The sequence below is a fragment of the Oreochromis niloticus genome, linkage group LG5, assembly GCF_001858045.2.
Source record: "Oreochromis niloticus isolate F11D_XX linkage group LG5, O_niloticus_UMD_NMBU, whole genome shotgun sequence".
Taxonomy (NCBI): domain Eukaryota; kingdom Metazoa; phylum Chordata; class Actinopteri; order Cichliformes; family Cichlidae; genus Oreochromis; species Oreochromis niloticus.
Window position 1 is genome coordinate 36786108 of NC_031970.2, and position 21932 is coordinate 36808039.

Sequence of the window (21932 nt, forward strand, 5' to 3'; positions counted from 1 at the left end):
TATATATATATATATATATATATATATACACACACATGTATAGGGGTTCCAAATTTCCTTTGTTATGATGTCACTGATCAAAAATTATTTAGCATTTAACACATCAGAAAATGGAAAATGATTTAAGCTGAACAAACACAGAGCCCTCATAGGGACCTATTAATCTGTGCTGAGAGTTTGGGTCAAGGGTGAATACTTGTGTGTGACTTAAGAAGCATAATTAAAGCAAAAGTCAGACAGCAAGTGAAGCAGTCTGCAATTTAACTGAATTCTGTGTCAAAAAAGTTGATTTCACTTGACAGGAAAAAAACCCAAGAGACTCAAGGAAATTAAAGAGATCTTCACTGCTGTGTTTGAATCATCTTTAATAATCCTCTGACACTTCTTCTATCAGTGGCATTCTGGGCTCAACAAAACAGTCTGCAGGTTCTGTCACTCAGCACGCAGAACTTCATGGTGTGCACTTGATTTATCCTCTGTGATGCTTGAAAAGCTTCAAAAGCAGGCACACGCTCAGGAAAGAGGATAAATCAAATACTCCTCTTGTAATTTTTGTGCTACAAAAATGTATTCAGCTGTAACTCTACTCAGGTCTGCTCCCTGGTTGAGTAAAGCCTCCGCACATCACTCATCCCCAGTCAGACTGGATCCTTTCAGGGACGTCTTGTGGGCCTTTTGAAATCAAAATTTATAATAAACCATTCTGTTCTGGAAAGGTTTCATCCTTTCCTTGCATCCTTTCTTCTCTCTGTTCCCTCCAGCTCATCTGGCTTCCCACGCTGCTAAAAATAACATCTCACACTTATTTTAAGGATCTGTTTCAAATGTCCAAAACTGGGCTACATATGTTTTATAATAGGTTTCAAACAAAATAGTTTGAGCATAGCAGAAGATCAAAATGCATTTTATTGACTTCTATGGAATAATATATCAAATTTCTTCACAAGAATTTAATATTTTGAACTATAAAGATACTATTAAGATGTATTATTGTGTCAATTACATTAAAAAACATCATAACAGACACCTTTTGACATCAAATATATTTTGCATGACATCCAACCTGCATTTTCAACTTCTTGATCTGCAGTGGTAGCCTTAATGAAACATGAAGGGTAGAGAACTAACCAGAAAAAGCAGTAAGAAGATAAAAAAAAAGATCAAAGACCACAGTGCAGAAAGCGGATATGTAAAGTACAGTTCTTTTGTAGAAAGTTCCTAAGAGAGCAGGCGAGCTGGAGTCTCCACTGGAAACAGCTGGAGGCAAAAGATCCATCAGATTGTGAAGAACCCCAAAACAGCTAGTCTACAAATGCAAGTGTCAAAGTGTCACAATCCAGAGATAGTAGGGAACAGAGTTACTAGTGCAAGCTGCAAACCTCTTATCAGGAAAAAAAATCAAAGGCAATTGACAAAAAAATGAACAAAATCAACCAAAAAATGATCCAGAAAGGTTCTGAAGATAAACGTGATGAACGTTCTGCAAAGGTGAGGAAAAAGTGTGACAAAAAACACAAAATGTAAACCATTGCAGCTTACAAGTGACTCGTGGAGCTAGCCTATATCTCCTTCTCCATTTTCACCAAGTATCTTGAGCGAAGGATTTGACAGCTGATAAATTAAAAGTTTTTCGGACCTGTTTTTGCACAACAAACTAAAATAATATTAAACAACAAAAGTGCTCGTTTAATAGAAAAGCCCTGGATGTGATAAAAGATTGTTTGTCTGTTTGTCACATTTATCACATCATCTTTAATCATAATAACCAATCACTTCTCCGGTAGGTCCAACCTTCACCTGTTCACTCATGGTGTGAATGGGTGAATGAGGCAGTTGTGTAAAGCGCTTTGAGTGCTCAGAGTAGAAAAGCACTGTATAAGAACCAGTCCATTTACCACAAGGTGCCTGTGTTGATTGGTGCGGGTTCGATTCCAGCATCTGAGTTGCAAAGCAGGTGGGATGGGGGTGGCTAACTATACTAGCAGCCATTAAAAATGCAACAATATAGTATTTTCATAAATTTACCTACCCAGGGTGTCCCAAAGGTGCTCAATGGGATTCATATCGGCTGGTCTAACACTGTTAATGTTCAGACACTTTGTTTTGCCATATTTATTTGTATGTACTTGCTGCATTTTTAATGCCTCTTTGTATAGCTAATGCACTTCAACAAAAGACATAAAAGGCCCTTTTTAAAAAGAAAAACAACAAAGCCACAGGGATGCCAGAGGAGGTGGAGAAGGAGTAGTCCCCCTGTTACTGCTGGAGTAGACACAGAGCATGAGATGATCACTCCCTACTCATAATACTATTATTCAGACAGATAATGAGAAATAGCCACAATGGTCCCTATCATATTTCATGACATTGACATTACTGTGAGCAGAGTAACAGTGGAGCATCTACTCACACACACACAGTCTTATGTGTTACTGAGAGCAGCAGGAGGCTTTCTATCTGTGTGTCTCAGTGGGCTCCTCCCCTCCCTGCAAGGGATCACCCAACACACCTGAACCCTCACTACCACTTTTCAACACCTTCTATCTGAATATATTTATGTCTCTTTCTCCTTCTCTCTCACGTCTCTGTTCATCCCGTCCCTTTGCTTCTTCTGCTCCCGGCCACCATCTGCCATCTCTGTGTGACATGTGGAGACCCACCAGCCTGCCCTCAATATCTGTCACTCAGCATCTTTACACTTGTTCCTCTCCTTTATCTTCTCTTTTTCTTTGCTTCACATCTTGTCCTTTCTGGTTACATTTCCTTATATTTATTTCCTTTTTTGTTGTTTCCTTGACATTTTCTTCCTGCATTTGACCATTTTAACCTTTCCTTTTTCTTTTTTTCTTTTACTTTCTTCTCTTTACTTTATTATAATTGCTTTCCTCTTCTTTTTCGTTTCCTTCCTTTAATTTTTTCAGATGTTATCTTTTATTCACATTACTTTCCATTCTTTATTTTAATCTAATTTATTTTCTCTTTTTTTCCTTTCCTTCCCTCTGCTTTAAATTCAGACATGAAAAAACTCTCTTGGGATTACTGCAGATTGTTTGTCACTTGCTCATCTCATTCAGCTTGTTGATGACAAACTATAAATAGAATGATGCGGGGCTCAGGCGGCCCTCCACTTTTATATATTAACTTCCTATGGCCTATATAAGCTCTAATGAGGTTGGTTTACACAGTTTCTTCTTGTTGCTTTCCCCACTTTGAGAGCATCAGGGAGCAGATGTGGTGCAGAAAGACCAAACTGGCTTTGCTCTCGTATATTTGCCAGTCCCTGGGGACAACTGAATGGCTTGTCAGTAGCCAGATCTGCGCTTGTGTTCTCGCTGGTGTTAGTTTACATCAGTTTGGGTTGAAGGTTTGGGATTTGGAAAAAAATACAAAAAGATTTGGGAAGAATCATGAGCTGTTATAGCCATATTTGTCATCTTTATTCACGAGATAAAAGTGTAAATAAACATAATGAAGTTCTTTGTGTAGCACATATCAAAATAAACATTTCACAGCCAAACTTATTATTTACACACTAGAATCCAGTCATATAGGCAGGGAAACAAAAAACAACACAAAACTTTCTGGCATATTGTTTAGATAACAAGTCCAAAGGAAAACAAAAAGTACTCCAAGTGAACTTTTTCTCTTTTTCCTCTGAGATGTAATTAACGTTGTTTACTCTGGAAGTGAGTCAACTTTTATCGCTGAATTCTTTCTACTAACTATGAATTTGTTTGAGTGTAATTACCAGCACATACCCTGAGTATACAGGATATTTTTTATTATTTTCATTTGGTAGGACACTGATCTGGATGCTTCTGTTGTTACAATATAGCCTTCTGTGACATTAAAGAGGTCACCTGATTCTATTAGCACAGCATTGTTGTATGTCATTGTTGTAAGGTAAAACTTTGTCACAGCCTGGCCTGCAGACTGTGTGGAGGTTGTGATGTGGACCCAAAAGCAGACAACACAAAGACTGAATGTAACAAAAAGCGAGCCTTTATTGTGACTGATTCAAGACATAAACCAAATGAGAAAATAAACTAGACAAGAGCTAATCATAAAACCTAAACTGGGAAAACTAAGACATGGAAATACTTGGATAACTTGAAGACATGGAAACACAAAGGACGGTTAACAGACAGCCTGAAAACGAACAAATGACAACTCACACCATAAATCTCAAGAGGAAACACATGGGGAACACAGCTGAGGCGGATAAACATAATGGCACAGGACGAAGCTAAACTGAACACACTGAACACAGGACGTGACACTGTCAAAATAAAACAGGAAACACTAAGATGGAGACAAGAATACGTGGCTTGACACGAGACCGGGAGGAAGGAATGTACAAGGGTAACAAGAAACACTGAGGGAAATACAGAAAAAATTAAGAAAGATGAGACACGAAAGGAGAGGGGAGGGGACAGGCTGGAAAAAACATGCACAAAGCACATGACAGACAGGGGAGACATGGAACGAAACACAAGGAGGGAAACATGTAAACAGAAAAGGGAGATGAGGCACATCGACAAGAAAACATAGAAACAGAAATATAACTAAACTTAGAAGCAAAGCCACGTCTAAACTCAGTACTAAATATCAGAAAACTACAACACTTTAACCCCTGGATGTAATGCAGACTAAATCTTTATTAACGTTACTGCTTTTTAAACTTGATTCTGATCTTATTTTCATTGCCATTCAGTGTCCCATTTCCCATTACGCTTTAACTTTATTTTCTTAGTTTGTGGACAGAACACAAGTCTGCTGATTGATTCAATACCTTTTAGTTTAACCTTTACTCCTGTCTCAGCATTTTAGACAGATTGTTCTTGACTGGCTCACAGTATTTATAGTTAATATTATAAATTAAGCACACAAAAAAACTACAGTTGTGAAAATATGTATGTAAAAGTATTTCTGTAGGCTGTCTGAAAGTGCGAGTGTAATGTGTATAACAGTAGTCCTGTCACATTGTTCGTCTGTTTCAGGTGTAGAGAAATATGTATATGTCAAACTTTTTAATAATTATGCAACACAAATTGTTTAAAGCAAACATTATTTAAACAGTTGGCAAAAGTTAACTAAGAATTTTGTCTAAATTCTAAATAATGGAGCTAAATTAAGCACAGTCAACTTTCTTTTGTTTATCTGCTTCAAATGTTAAAGTAATTTTAATGAAATTAGGTAATACTGTAATTTAAAAATTAAAATGTATGTGTTAAAAAAACCCAAACCTATTTATTTAGAAGGTTATTATTTGGATGCACCCATTTCAGGTCCTTTCGTAAAACTAAAAACTGTCCGTACACCAGTGAATGAATGCTGTGGTCTTTGTTATTGTCATTTATTTCTGTCTGTAACAGACAGCTGCCCCATCCTACTACAACACTTGTCACAATTTCAGTGTACAGCTGGGACTTTTACCTCAGCTGTTTTCCAGTTTAGAAAGTAGAATCACATAATCAACAGCTGCATGTTTTAACTGTTAGGTAACTATTTGTGTACAGTATCTCATTGTCACCACTGCATTTTCTCCCCCTTATTTGGATCTGAATGTCAGGGGCAGTCTATGCAGAGATGCCCAGAGCACCTCCAGCTCATTCAGGGAGACTAGTTCCCAAACCAAACAAGAGGTATAATCTCTCCAGCATGTCAGGGGTCTGCCCTGTGGACTCTTCCTGGTAGGACATGCCCCTGAATGTCTCACCTGGGTGACGATGAGGGGGCATTCTTCTCAGATGCTCAGACCACATCAACTAGCTCCTTTCGATGTGGAGCAGGAACAGCTCTACCCTGAGCTCCTCCCAAATGACTGAACTCCTCATCCTCTCAGATGAGGAGGAAGTTCATTTTCACTGCTTGCACCTAAGACCTCAAGTGACCATAGGTCATCAATAGCTGTCTGCCACACCACTGACACTATACTGTTCCTGTCTGTCAGTTTCGGCTCCACTTTCACTTCACTCATGAATAAGACCCAGATAATCCCAAACTCCTCCATTTGGGCCATCAACTCATCCCAGAGTGGGCAATCCACCCTTTTTCAGCCACTCTGCAAATCATCCTAGTGCACGCTGGATGTCACCTCCTGATGAGGTCAGAAGAACCACATTGTCTGACAAGTCTGATCCTGCCAGAGACCATCTGCCACTTTGCTGCAACTGGAAATGTATGAACGGAATCAGTGACAAAAGGCAGCCCTGGTGAACTCCAACTCTCACAAAAAACAGGTCTGACGTGCTGCCAGCAATGAAAACCAAGCTGTCACTATAGTTGGACAAGGACCAAATGGCCCATAATAATTGGCCATTCATCTCAATTTAACCCTAACCCCTTCTTGAAGAAGTTGACCACAATCCCAGTCTATCAATTCAGAGACACTGTCCTTAACCTCCAAGCGAAGCTACAGAGTGTTAAGTAAGACAGCCCTACAACATCTAGGACCTTAAGCATAATTTATGGTCCTGCAAATGTGTCCATCTAATATGCATTCGCATTTGGACAGGGGGGAGATTGGTTTTCAGGCACCCTAGACATGCTCCCATGCAGTCTTCCAAAGTACTAAGTGCGTGTTGCTGGAAGCAGATAACATGTGCATCTGCCAAATGCTACATTCAGGGGCATGTCCTACCAGGAAGAGTCCACAGGGCCTACTTGGTTGAAACAGCAGATTTCAACAGGAATGGGAGGAGGACAAAAGAAATTTCAAAGATCAACATATGCTGTTTTTAGACCAGCAACTGGTCCACAGGCCGGTTGTACCACATACTTTGCATGACTCAGATGCAGGCAGATGATCCATCCCCGTCTGCCAGCCGGCTGAGAAAACACTACCTCTGCTGGGCCACAAATTCCACTCCAAGGGACTCACGGTGAATTTCTACCCCAGAGTCCTAACCAGCCAAGCTGGATAGGACTACTTTTTCATCTCGATGGCTCTCTTAACCACCAGTGTACATCTGAACCTTCTGGTTCTGGGGTTAATAACATGACATCTTACAGCCACAGTTCTACACGCACTAGCTCAGGCTCCTTCTCACCAGAGAGGTGACATTCCATGTTCCTAAAGCCAGAGTTGTCAGCTAGGGACTGGAACAGCAGCACCTCCTCTCCAAAGCCTTCAGTGCTATGATCGACTGTGCACCAAGTGCTAGCATCAAATGCCTAAAGCACCACCTGCGAGCGGTGAGCCCACAGAAGGGTGGGCCCACGTAATGCTTTGACCTAAGGCCTAGCCACCAGGTCAGGCTCCAGACTGGCACCCTAGAATTATTCCAGGTAGGGTAGCCATGTTTAATTGTGCGTTTTTATCATAGGGGTTTATCTAAATTACTCTTAATCAGGCCCCTCACCCAGGACCAACTTGTCTAGAGAGATTCTTCCAAGTGTAAATTGGTCCTGATGACCGATCTGACAGTTTGGTCCATTGCAACAATATTTTGGCCAAATTTCTAATTTAATTCAGGATATGACAAGTGAGTGGAATTGTATTTTCAATCAAATATATAATAAAATGTATTAAGATTATAATGTTTGCTTGTTATTTTAATCATTTGGTCAACACACACAACAAGAGCTTAATGAAAAGGTACAGAACATGGATTCTCTACAAACTTGGTCACATCAAGGAACTGAAGCACTAAAATTTCTTGAATTGTAGTCACTATGAAGATTTCTTCAGTCACATTTTTAAGTACTGCTGTGGCTTCATAGTGTAGTGGTTTTATGCATTTAAACAAATCCCTTGGAGGTTGCGGGAGGAAGAGCATCCAATGTAAAAATCAGCCAAATAAAATATGCTGATGTACCCACTGTGGAAAATCCTTGTGAATAGGGGAGCTTTTATTTATTCTGGTTTGGAGGAAGAGTACAGAACATTACTGACATGTTTAGTGATAAAAAGCAGCTCCAGAAACTGTTAGAAAATGTTCATGCTAAGAGATGTTGTGTTAATGCAGCTACAGATGAAAAAAGCAAGCTGTATTTTACATATGCTCATCTTACTGAGGAAATATTATTGTATGTTAAAGCTGTATTTTATTATAGTTGGTACTGCTAAATGTGCTATATTAAAGGCCAAGTTGTATAAATGTATTGTCTGATTTTCTTGTCTAACCATTAAAAATAAATAACGAAAAAAACATTTTTATGTAGGAATTAAATCACTCATTTGATCTAAAGCAAACATGAGGTTAACATGAGTGAATTAAGACATTTCTACTCAAAATAATTGAGATAAAATTACCACTTTAATCATTTTCACAAACATTAAGCGTACTAGAAAAAATATATCTGGATTTAGACGATTTTCTGTTGTGCGTCTGGATAAAAATTCCAACTCAGCTTTTTCATTGTACATGTAAGTCATACAATATTTTTACCAGTAAATATAATGTTGTTTTTATTGTCTTCAGCTATGGAGGAGCTGGATGGAGATGAGGTCAGAGTTTCCTCAAGGGGACGCTTTGCTGAGAGAGACATCGTCCAGGTGCACTGTATAAGACATATCCACACTTATTTGGTGTTTATCAGTATAAAACTATGTAGAATTATTTTTTATCAACTGTCCAGAATACAGCCCCAATCAAAACTCAATCAAATTTATTTAACCTTCTTAACTGCAAAGCATTCTAGTGATGTCAACAAATGTATAGCTGTTTATGAGAAAAACACTCTTTGATGATGACTAGCTAGCTCCACGCTATCAAAATATGTGATTTTTGAAAACTGTCGAAAAAATGTTTAAAGTCTTGACAATTAGGGCAAAACCCCCAAAATTTTCAGATACATGAAAAATTACTTACAGTTTATGATTTACTGTGATTTTTGGCAGGTCATTTTTTGTGAATATTTCAATCTTAGAGCAAAAAAACGTTACCAACGATAATCTGAAGCCTCACAGTTTGAGCTTGATGTACTGTTATGTCAATACATCTGCAACATTAAAAATAACTAGAAAGCGAAAATTTCAGAAGAAATTTTAAGTGTGCCTATGCCGCTGCTAATCAGTGTAGTTTGCCATTCATACGGCTACAGACAGCAAAACTCAGAAGAGCAGCCATTCTCCACCATGAACTATGGTAAAAACAAAGACCGCCCGTGCCTCACAGATGACAGCTTACAGTTTGGGGTAAAGATGAGGTGACTGCGTACAGCCCCGATTTGCAGACGCTGTGCACACAGGTTCATGAGCAGAAGTCCCATTGTATCACGGCAGACCCCGACAATGTTTGCATGAACACGCTTTGAAGCATTACGTTATGGACCACTTTTCACACATGGTTGGTTTACCCACACAGCCAGCTGTAGCTTTTCAACTCACAGCCCGACACACACCCTAAAAACAGCCGAGAGAGCACAGACTACGCCCGAGAGGCGTGATTGCAGATGCCGCTCAGGTGGGTCCACCTCCCCTGCAGCGGCACTGCAGACCACGCCCTGCCACACACATCAAACACGTAAAATAAATATTTATGCACTTTTGCATTCACTTTTTGTTTTTTGTTGTTTTTACACAGTGTTCTGAATGATGAACAATGGTCTACAGCCAATCTTGTGTATTATTATACAAACTTTGGTTGTAAGATTCAGATAACTATTTAATAAAAGCTAAATATTTTATATGAGAGTAAGAAAGAAAAGTACAGTTAAGCCCATAATTATTCATACCCCTGGCAAATTTTGACTTAAAGTTACTTTTATTCAACTAGCAAGTTATTTTTTGACTGGAAATGACACAGGCGTCTCACAAAAGATAATAAAATGATGTACAAGACGCATCATTGTAGAAAAAAATATTTCTCAGGTTTTATTTATATTTTAGCAAAAAGTATCATGTCCAGAATTATTCATACCCTTCACAAACTGTCACAGTCTCTGGGAAAATCCAAAGTTCCATACCATTCCAAATAGTCAAAGCTGTTCTAAAGCATCCTAATTACCCTGATTAATTTGAAATAGCTGTTTTACTCAACTCAACAGGTGAAAAACAGCAGCTCTCTGCAGGTGGTCTGTGGACATTCATGGCTAAGACAAAGGAACTCAGTGAGGACCTGCAGCTGTGCATTGTGGCTGCTCACAAGTGAGGAATGGGCTACAAGGCCATATCCAAATGTTTTCAAGTTCCAGTGGCTACAGTGCAAAGTATTATTAAAAAATACAAGATGTTCCGCACTGTGGAAAATCTCAGAGGACGTTGTCGGAAGCCAAAAGTGAAACCTGTGCTGGCCAGGAGAATAGTGAGAGAGGTGAAAAAGAATCCAAGGATCACCACCAAGGCCATTCTGGTGAATCTGGGCTCTGCTGGTGGCAATGTCTCAAGGCAGACAGTCCAATGGACACTGTTGGGTTCCACGGATGCAGACCAAGGAAAACGCCACTTCTCCAGGCACTTCTAAGGCATGCCAAAGCTCATTTGGCCTTTGCAAATGCTCATCTGGACAAAGAAGAAGGTTTCTGGTCTTCAGTGTTATGGTCAGATGAAACAAAAATTGAATTATTTGGTCACAATGATGTTGCCTTCATTTGGCATAAAAATGGAGAAGCCTTCAACCCACAGAACACCATCCCCACTGTCAAACATGATGGTGGGAACCTAATGCTTTGGGGGTGTTTTTTTAGCCAATGGACCATGGAACCTAATCACAGTAAACAGCACCATGAAAAAAGAGCAATACATGAAGATTCTCAACAACAACATCAGGCAGTCTGCAGAAAAACTTGGCCTTGGGAACCAGTGGACATTTTAGCACGACAATGACCCAAAACATACAGCAAACGTGGTGAAGAAATGGTTAGCAGACAACAACATTAACGTTTTGCAGTGGCCTAGCCAGAGTCCTGACTTGAATCCAATTGAGAATCTGTGGAGGGAGCTAAAGATCAGGGTGATGGCAAGAAGACCCTCCAACCTGAAAGATTTGGAGCTCATTGCTAAAGATGAATGGGCAAAAATGCCTGTGGAGACATGCAAAAAGCTGGTCTGCAATTATAGGAAGCGTTTGATTGCTGTAATAGCCAATAAAGGCTTTTCTATTGATTATTGAGAAGGGTATGAATAATTCTGGACATGATACTTTTTGCTAAAATATAAATAAAACCTGAGAAATATTTTTTTCCACAACGATGCCTCTTGTACATCGTCTTATTATCTTTGGGGAGACACCTGTGTCATTTCTGCTAAAAAAAGAACTTGCTTGTTGAACAAAAGTAACTTTAAGTCAAAATTCGGCAGGGGTATGAATAATTATGGGCTTAACTGTATATCTTTGTGTCCACCTTTCTCTGTTAATGCCCTACCTGGCCCCCTGGCAAAAGCTTTGCTAGATCCGCCCCTGCACAGTTACCAGCTGTCAGCTACACAAAAAAAAGGAGCTTGGTGTTTATTTGTCTCTCAGAAACAGTTCATAACTTCCCTTCAACTCATTCATGTCACCTAAAGGGTAAACCTGTTTCTCCATCACCAGTTCAGCTCTGATTCAGTAAGGACATCTCCTGGTTTGGACCAGCCCTTTTTTTAGCTGTGGCTCCAGCAAACATCAGCTGATACTAGAAATTAAAATCAAAAGAATTCTAACAACAGCTGATCAAGCTTAAACATGCTGCTGTTGTTTAGCGTGATAAACAAACAAGAGAGAAAAGCCGATCATTGATCAGTTTCATGACTGAAGTTTCAACAGGCGAGAGAATGACAGGGGAGGCTGTCATAAAGTTCAACATCGGTAACATCGGTAACTTAGCACGCACACAGCTGTATAGAAACTCCATGGTGCTAGCTAGCACGCAGTACGAGTTATTGTAAGTGATTGAAAAAGTCAGCACAACGAAAATAAACTACCCCTAAACTCGGTTTATATCTGACCCAAATAGAGTGCAGTTCATAACTTCTTACCTGAAATTCAGTTCACCTCACGCTCCTGCCTTCGGTTTCCCTGATCCACGATTGACCTCCGCGTTAGCAAACACCGGTCGATCGGCAGTCGCCTCACCGCCTCATATGTCTCGATCGCGGCATGTCCTTTCTGTCACACACCGGTGGATAGCTGCCCTCTGTTGTAGCTCCACCACCAAACAACTCAGTTATTTTTTCCACATCGACCAGCATCATCGGCCCATATAAACGAAAAATAAGTCCAGCTAAGACACAGACCCTTGCCGAGCGATCGGGTGATGAAACAAATTTTAGCCACCTCACTGTCAGCCAAGCCTGGGTGCTTTTTCACGAAGGGTCGCTAGCCGCGCTAGCTAGCTAAGCTAGCGGCGCTAGCTAGCTAGCCGGCTATCAGCAACATGTAAGAGAACTGTCGCTAATATGGGATGTCTTGATAAAACAAGCAGATATTTAAAGTTTACACACCTACATTCTCGCCTGAAAATATCTTAAAAGTTTATTTTGTGACCTAGAAACACTAATAAAAGACATATAAAACGAAGTGGTGGCCGCCATTGTTTACTCTGTAGAGGCGTGCTATGAATTGTGGGATATGGAGTTTCCCCCCAAGCATAAACCTTTTTGGCTGTACTACTCCGGGTATACCACTAGAGAGAGCCAACACACCACAAATGAAGTCTGTTTCTATGGGGCCAAAAGTAGAATCTTTCTCAGGAGCCTAGAAATTGGCCCAAATTTGCACTCAAATCAAAATATTTAAAAAACTATAGAAGTCATAAACACCAAAAGTCATACCATACTAGTCCAGCTCCAGCCGCACAAAATGATCTAACATATGTAACCCTATTGTCAAAACTGTGCGGCAGAGAAGCGCAGGAAAATTTTCACTAAAATATTAATATTTAAAAAACTATAAAAGTCATAAACACCAGAAGTCATAGCACACCATTCCTGATCCAGCCGCACAAAATGAGGTAACATATATGAAGCAAAATTTCAGGCGGAAACTGAAGAATAATAATAAGAAGAAGAAGAAGAAGAATAATAAATCCGACGAATAGTAATAAGTGTGCCTCTTGGCATAGGCACACTTAATAACTCCTCGACTGAATGAAAGTGTATTAGCAGCACCTTAGATGCTGAAGGAATCTACAAACACCAAATGAACTGAACAGCCACTTTTGCCTCCGATCCAGTTTGTTCCTTTCCGGGACTACATCGACCGGTCAGGGAACCAGGTCCTGAGCATGGCCCGACTGGCTAAGGATGTCCTGGCAGAGATCCCTGACCAGCTGCTGTCATTCATGAAAAGTCGGGGGATTGAACCCCGCCCCCCCCTGCCCATCACCTCTGACTCCCCCTCAGTGTCCACCACAACTGCAACCAATACGTGTACGACCAAGCACTGCAACCCTCACCCCTGAGAGAAGGACAGCAGGCAGAATGGAGCAAGCTGTTTGGGCAAAGGGAGGTGTGTGTGTGCATGTGTGTGTGTGTGTATGTGTGTGCGTGTGTGTGTGTGTGTGTGTGTTCCAGGGTTTTCAAGGTTGTCTGACAGAAACCAAATCAGTAAACTGAACGTAAGAATTCCTTCTGAAGCACTGACTATGAGGATTCCTCTGCAAGACAAGAAGCATAGAGAATAGATTTTTAAATCTTTTTTTATGTTTCTGAGTTTTTGTCAGCATCTATCACAAACACTCTCCAGGTATAACACACAATTCTGCACAGACACACGGGCTCCATTCAAATCTATTGTTTCCTTTGTCCTTTATAATCCACTATGGATGTTTTGTTGACTTTTCTTGCAAAGGTGGGAAGTCAAAAAATTCTACTACTGGTCTTGTTCACAGTCTGCTGTAATAGAATAATAAATGCTGTAGCAGCCATCTAAACTGATTTCTATCAGCTGTAAAGAAAGACAGCTCTGAGGGTGATATCCTTTCCTTATTTGCTTATTCTCAGGGTGTTTCAGTGGCTCAGCAGTAACACACAGGACCTGAAAACAAAGAAGCAAGAAATAAATTAAATCATGTCTTGGTTCTTGCAACTGAGACCCAAGGAATACTGGCTCTTTTCTTAAAATTATATGCTGTCTGTTACTGTAGAAAATGAAACTTGTGTTTTAGTTTTTCTTTAGCAAAGGCATGGAAATTGCTCTCCTTTTCAAAGACACTGCTAGAAGACAGGGCAAGTTTAAAGTTAAAATCCCCCATGGACATGAAGAGAGTTGCTTGTGAGCACCTCCTAAAAGGAGTAAATGTACAAGGGTATGAAACCAGTCATCCCCTGCTCCTCTGCACCTGCAGCCGCTGTACAATTTGAAAATATGGAAGGGCAGATCAATTCAGCCCTGGTTAAAAAGTCGAACATAGCCGTGTCTGTGAGCTCTGTACCCAGTCTTTATCTAAACTGTAAATCTCCTGGCTGTGGCTGTCATTTGGGATGAATCATGCATGAGGTAGGTGCCTCAGGTCCTGAAACTGTTTACAGCTTGTACCTGTTTAAAATGAAAAGGGTTTGCCAGTGCAGATTTTACAGACCTGAATGCTTCAAATGTAGCAAAGAGAATGTGTGGGAGAGTTAGGGTCAGCTTTAACTTTGAATTTTTCCAAGAGTGGGAAACACAAAGAAGAAGAAATGGAATGTGAGGTTTGGTACTTAGTGCTGCATTGTTCAGTGTGCACTCTTTATCTTCATCATGCATGCCGAGTTCTTGTTTTTTTTTCTTCTCATACCCTGTATTTTTTATTTTCCTTGCTTTTGTTGTGTACATGAATGATTTAAGCAAAAGAGAGCAAGTGCTTGAACAGAAAACCTAAATTTTTCATTGGTGGTCCCAAAGAGCCCAACACACTGCAGCTTACAAGTACACAGACAAAACAAATGCAAGATTAAAGCAGGAAAAACCAGCTGCTGTGTGGCCAAGAAATATGAGAAAATGCAACAAATATATTAATCATTATTAAAATATTATTATTCGTCAATTCACTTTTCTCATGCCTTTTATGCTCCTGTCTCTGTAAGAGCCCTTCATTCCTTGAAATTCAATCTTCTCACTCTGGAAAGTGACAGAAACCACCCAGTGCTTGAGAGCATTGCTCGAATTTTGTAGGTGTGACCATAGAAAGAAATCTGGTGAGCTGATGCCAGCTCATTGCAAAAGAAACATTTCCAAGTTCCTTCAAAACTTCGGGAACTGAACTCTGTTATCACGGTTAACCCCCCATGTAGCCACCACCATCAGTTTTTGAAGCCAGAAGTGACCATATTTAGATAAGAGGGTCAAGTTTAACTTACCAGCTAATGCTAGCTTGGTTGAGCAAGGTGCATCGATAACATGAATCAACAAAGACAGCACCGGTTTAGCAGTGATTCAAGCTCCCTGTAGATGACACACCTATTAACCAAATCAGCACCAACCCTAACTTTAAGTATTTTCAAAAGGTTGAATTTAAAAAAAAAGATGTACTACCATAGCTTTTATGAAGGGAAGCCTATTCATTCAAGCCTGTTCTTTTTCTACTATACATGCTTTTTAATGGTGTAGAGACGGGCATTTTAACATGGGAGGCAGTGAGGTTAGACTTGCTTTTAAAGCCAGCCTCAAGTGGCCATTCATGAAACTGCAGTTTTGGCACTTCAGTCCTGGCTTGATTTTGTTAACCCCATTGTTTCTGTTTCTGGTGTGTTTAGTTTTCAGTTCAAAGACAGGCTACACATGAATGTTGCTAGTAAAAAGGTGCACAGTGCTAGAATTACAAACATATAGTTTGTTAGGACTTGTGTCCTGAAACTCCAGCATATTGAAGGAAAGAGGATCTGCCACTGCATTAGAAACACTTTTATCAAACTTGGTATATCACTAGCGAAGAAGTGGAGAGATGTAATGAGACAAGATGAGGTCAAAGTTAAATAAGATATAAGAGAAAAGAATTTGATTTTGTGCAGTGTGGGTTCTGTCCAGTAACATATTTGTATTAGGATGTGTTTTTAATAATTGCAATGGATTTCTGTATTTATAGTATATGTTGTAAAATGGCTCCATTTTATTGGTGTTTGTTTTGTCCGTTTTCATCTATATTCTAACATTTTAGCCTTCTGAGTTTTTGCAACGACAGGATCTTTACTGTTAGGTGGGCTCTTTTTTTGGTACCACTGCATAAAACAAATACTGTGAAGTTCCATCAATTTTTTTTGTTTTTTGTCTCTGACCTTTTTATGTAAGCTCAGCAACAGTTTTAGAACGTTCAGCCTGGCTATGTCACAAAAACAGAAACAATAATAACAACAATAAATGGATTAAATTATATTTATCTGGATTACTGAGTATTTGTCACATTGTATCAGAAAGGAAATGGACATGTGGCCTTATTTCTGTCATAATCCTGCAAGTAAGTGTGAGGGAGGACTCTATTTTTATATGACAACACGAGGAAATATGTTATTTTGCATGCTTATATGGCTGTTATGCTGCTAATGATTGTACTATCTGTATTCATATCTGAAAAAGATTTCAGACAACATTCCTCTGTGTGTTTACTTGTGTACTGTGCAGAATCAATCCTTCTATTTCAGAACTGCCAGCCTAGTAATCCAGCACATAACAGATATATGAATAGTAGGGTAGATTTATATCGAACAACGTTTAAAACATGCATGTTTGTGTTATGACTATATGTAAACAAACCCAAAGTCACATAACCTGTTGGATATTTTTGTATAAAGCATGCTGAGCTTTCTACACAGTGTGTACAGGATGAGGTTATTATTTATTGCTCACCAGTTCCATTTGTTATGTAGAAGCTGCGTGTAAATATGTTAAAGTGATGTACAGAATATTTTGTGAAGTCTTCCTTCTTTCCATTTTTTCACTCTGTTCCAAATATCTCTTTGATTTTTGTTTCCACTTGTGTTGGTCAAAGTTTTTAATTTTGTCACTGTTTTCTAGCTTTTGCTTAAAAACCAAATAAAGACATTATTGAAGGCTGAACTGTAATCTTGTTTATTGCTTTACAGTAATTACTGTGTTATACTTGACATAAATCGCCTTTGTTTGTTTGTATCTTTAACTCAAAGATAAATTAGACCAATATCTTTTCTTTTTTTTTCAAAAAATGATGAAAAATTGTTATTATTTATATATTTGTAAAGGGGCCAAATTGTTTCAAATGTATATACATTTTATACTTATAATCTGCATATTGATGGCTATTTTCAAATTATTAAACTTTATGCAACTATATTTTGATTAGCCTCTTTTAGTTATCAGCTGAAGACAGAAGAAAAGTAAAGGGGGGAGGTGTATTTGGAGTCAGTGAGACAGAAAAAAAGACGTGAGTTTGGAGATGAGAGTAGTGACTTAAAAAGTAAAGACTATGACTAGTAAAGGGAGAGAGCTGGGTGAAAACTGCTCAAAGAAGTCCTGCCATTAATTAATTCTTCAATCTTAAATATGATCAACCTATCTCTAATAATCGGCTATGTACCACAGGCCTTCAAGATGGCTGTAGTTAAACCTTTACTCAAAAAGCATCTCTAGACCCAGCTGTCTTAGCTAATTATAGGCCAATCTCCAACCTTCCTTTCATATCAAACATCCTTGAAAGAGTAGTTGTCAAACAGCTAACAGATCATCTGCAGAGGAATGGCTTATTTGAAGAGTTTCAGTCAGGTTTCAGAGCTCATCACAGCACAGAAACAGCTTTAGTGAAGGTTACAAATGATCTTCTTATGGCCTCTGACAGTGGACTCATCTCTGTGCTTGTCCTGCTAGACCTCAGTGCAGCGTTCGATACTGTTGACCATAATATCCTATTAGAGCGATTAGAACATGCTGTAGGTATTACAGGTACTGCACTGCAGTGGTTTGTATCATATCTATCTAATAGACTCCAATTTGTTCATGTAGATGGAGAGTCCTCTTCACACACTAAGGCAGTGCTTCTTAACCTTGTTGAAGGTACCAAACCCCACCAGTTTCATATGCACTTTCACTGAACCACTCTTTAGTGAAAAATAAAATATGATTTTTTTCAAATTCAAGACATAGATATGTTTTTTACTGGTGCACAAAATGAGCCGTGCATGTCACGGCGGAGGCTCTGCCGAACCCCTAGGGTTCGATCGAACCCAGGTTAAGAACCACTGCACTAAGGTCAATTATGGTGTTCCACAGGGTTCAGTGCTAGGACCAATTCTATTTACATTATACATGCTTCCCTTAGGCAGCATCATTAGAAGACATAGCATAAATTTTCACTGCTATGCAGATGACACCCAACTCTATCTATCCATGAAGCCAGGTAACACACACCAATTAGTTAAACTGCAGGAATGTCTTAAAGACATAAAGACCTGGATGGCCGCTAACTTTCTGCTTCTTAATTCAGATCAAACTGAGGTTATTGTACTCGGCCCTGAAAATCTTAGAAATATGGTATCTAAGCAGATTCTTACTCTGGATGGCATTACCTTGGCCTCCAGTAACACTGTGAGGAACCTTGGAGACATTTTTGACCAGGACATGTCCTTCAACGCACATATTAAACAAATATGTAAGGCTGCTTTCTTCCATTTGTGCAACATCTCTAAAATTAGAAATATCCTGTCTCAGAGTGACGCTGAAAAACTAGTTCATGCACTTATTACTTCCAGGCTGGACTACTGTAATTCATTATTATCAGGATGTCCTAAAAACTCGCTGAAAAGTCTTCAGTTAATCCAAAATGCTGCAGCAAGAGTCCTGACAGGGACTAGAAAGAGAGAGCAGATTTCTCCTGTTTTGGCTTCCCTTCATTGGCTTCCTGTTAAATCCAGAATTCAAAATCCTGCTCCTCACATACAAGGTCTTAAATAATCAGGCCCCATCTTATCTTAATGACCTTGTAGTACCATATCACCCTATTAGAGCACTTCGCTCTCACACTGCAGGCCTACTTGTTGTTCCTAGAGTATTTAAAAGTAGAATGGGAGGCAGAGCCTTCAGTTTTCAGGCCCCTCTTCTGTGGAACCAGCTTCCAGTTTGGATTCAGGAGACAGACACTATCTCTACTTTCAAGATTAGGCTTCAAACTTTCCTTTTTGCTAAAGCATATAGTTAGGGCTGGACCAGGTGACCCTGAATCCTCCCTTAGTTATGCTGCAATAGACGTAGGCTGCCGGGGATTCCCATGATGCATTGAGTTTTTCCTTTCCAGTCACCTTTCTCACTCACTATGTGTTAATAGACCTCTCTGCATTGAATCATACCTGTTATTAACCTCTGTCTCTCTTCCACAGCATGTCTTTATCCTGTCTTCCTTCTTTCACCCCAACCGGTCGCAGCAGATGGCCCCGCCCCTCCCTGAGCCAATGTGGGGACATGGATTCAAACTCTATTACTACAGTGCAGATAGTAAATGAAATGGAGAATGGGGAATCTTGAAGGAGTGTTATGGAGCTGAAGAGAATGTCAGACAGGATCGTGAACTTGAAGCTGGAAACTAATGGGCGGATGTCAGAAATTGTCTACGAAATCATGAAATCATGAAGAAGAAGTGAGTGAATGCAGTGGCAAGGATTAAATGGAGGAAGTGAAGAAGGAAGAATGCTTTGCAGAGTTTAGTGGCGAGTTAAAACAGGCTCGGGATGTTAGGGAAGAATATTCAGATGACTGGGAAAGTACAGCTAAAGTGCTGAGAGAAACTGCCCAAAAGGTGGCATGTGTTTCCTCTGAGCAGAAGAAAGAGGACAAAGAGATGGTGGTGATGCATCATTTGCTAGGCAGAGAGATGAAGTTAGAAAGGATGTGCAGCAGGTTAGAGTGATTAAGGATGGAGACAGAAATATAATAAAAGAGTGTGCTGAGAAGATGGTAGAAGTGCCTTGATGAGTTGATGAATAGAGAAATTGAGAGAGAAGAGGACAAATGTTAGACAGTTAGTTAATTAGGAAGTGCAGTGGATTAGTAACGAAGATTAGAGTGGAAGGGTGCCGATGATATACCTTTGGAGGAATGAAGAAGGCAGTGGACTTTAAGCTATGGAAAAGAGTTTTTGAAGCTAAATGCAAAGAAGACAAGTTACAGTCAGTGAGCAGCACTATGGCAAGAGTGAAAGGGAAAGTTTACAAGACAGTAGTGAGACCGGCTATGTGTGGTTTGGAGATGGTGAAGGTAAAGCTGGAGGAGGCAGCACTGAGGATGCTAAGATTTTCAGTGGGAGTGGCCAGACCAAGAGTATATCAGAAGGACGGCTCAGGTAGGGTGTTTTGGAGTCAAAGTTAGAGAGGCAGGCTCAGATTATCTGGAGAGATAGTGGATACGTTGGATGAAGGATACTGGATATGGAGGAAAGAAGAACACAGAGTGGATTTAGGGAAGGAGGACACGCATACAGTTGGTGTTACAGATTAGGATGCTGGGTATAGGGTGAGATGGAGACAAATGATCCGCTGTGGCGAACAGTAAAGGGAGCAGCTGAAAGAAGAGGAAAAAGATAGCAGTGACTTAACATGCTGTTTTATTTGTACTGTTCAATTTTTTTAAGGGAAAATAAACTTATTAGCCCAATGGATGATTCTCAACTCTTGTCCCTTGATCAGAGTCTACATTACGTTTTAAACTAACATGTTAAATGTGGGTTCTCTCCAGGTAGTCCGGCTTCCTCCCACAGTCCAGAGACGTGCAGTTACTGAGGTTAGGTTAAATGGTAATTCTAAATTACCCATAGGTATAAATATGAGTGAGAATGGTTGTCTCTCTGTGTTAGCTCTGCAACAGACTGGTGATCTGTCCAGTGTGTACCCCTCTTCTCACCCTATGATAGCTGGGATAGGCTCTAACGCCGAGCTAGGGTTGCCAACTTTTTAATTATCAAATAAGAGACACTCTGACGTGCCAGGAGCACAATGCACAACCAGCTGGGTAGTGTAAATATGCACGTGACGTTGCGGGTAACGGTCAATATACGTGACATTTAAGGTAGAATACGGAACCAATTGAGTACATTCAGTGTTAAAAGAGAAGGTGTGCAGGTCTGAGATCAGCAGCTCTCTGAAAAACCAACTGAGGTAGTGTTTATGCTCCTATATAGTGAAACTGTTATATTGATGATTAATCCCTTTGATTTTTTTGTCTTTAAAAAGCTGCAACTTTCACCGGGGGCACATCATGTGGTACTTTAGACTTTGTACTTTTTTCAAAAGTTAATTTTAGAGTTTCTACAAACAGTGAACATACAGGATGATTTGTCTGTTGTCACTAGGTGGTGCTGAGGTCTGAGGGCAGCTCCTGTTTTCACAAAGAGAACAGAATCATCACCAAACATGAAATATAAAGTCTATCCCTCAAATCTGAAAGTAAGTTCTCCTCTTACATTTTTTTCAGTTCCACAGTTCTGCCAACAGCTGGCATATGAACTGTTTATTAAAAAAACAGACAAAGCCTTATACACTAGCACTTAATCCAGTATAATATTTACCTTTGAGTTATTGGTGCTTTTTAAATGTATTTAAATATAGTTTGAAACAGTCGGTGTGGTTTTGGAGCATGGACCTCCTCTCAGCGTCCCTGATCTATCTGCCATTCCAGAACAGACATATGCAAACTTCTCCATGATTGCAGCTGCCAGTCAAAGCTGTCATGATGATGTTGTACCCCAATTTAACAGCATTATGTTAATAATTAGAATCAAACTTATGAGAAAGGAGACCACTTGAACCAATAAAGCATGTTTGGGAAAATTTTTATCTGAGTAGAACTTATTTTAGTTTGACCTCCATCCGCTAAAATGGAGGAGGCGGGGTTTAGGACCACCCAGACACCAGGGGCCATTTTGGCTTCATTTTGGGGGCGATGTTAGGTCGTCCATGTGTGTCAAAAAACTAAAAAAAATATACACAAATTGATCAGAACAGATCTGTAATATTTTCTCTTAGGAGAAGTGGCTACACTGCCACTTAGTGGAAGAAATACGAACTGTACCAAACTGGAAACGGGAATTTCCCAAGTTTTGGATTCACCTTTCAGTTAAAAATAAATAAATAAATT

The 21932-nt window shown here is 39.7% G+C and overlaps 1 protein-coding gene across 6 annotated transcripts in view; it reads left to right on the top strand.

Moving 5' to 3' along the window:
- LOC100712465 (copine-9) overlaps positions 1 to 16895 on the top strand; it is a 223350-nt gene extending 206455 nt beyond the window's left edge. For 5 of the 6 annotated variants that reach the window (XM_019358580.2, XM_025907539.1, XM_025907542.1 and 2 more), the window contains 2 exons: positions 8427 to 8500; positions 13099 to 16895. In XM_019358580.2, the coding sequence (XP_019214125.2) occupies positions 8427 to 8500; positions 13099 to 13326 (302 nt within the window). In that variant the 3' untranslated portion in view covers positions 13327 to 16895. The remainder of the gene's footprint in view (positions 1 to 8426; positions 8501 to 13098) is intronic. The other variant, XM_025907540.1, reaches the window with a different exon arrangement.
- The last annotated feature ends 5037 nt before the right edge of the window (positions 16896 to 21932 follow it).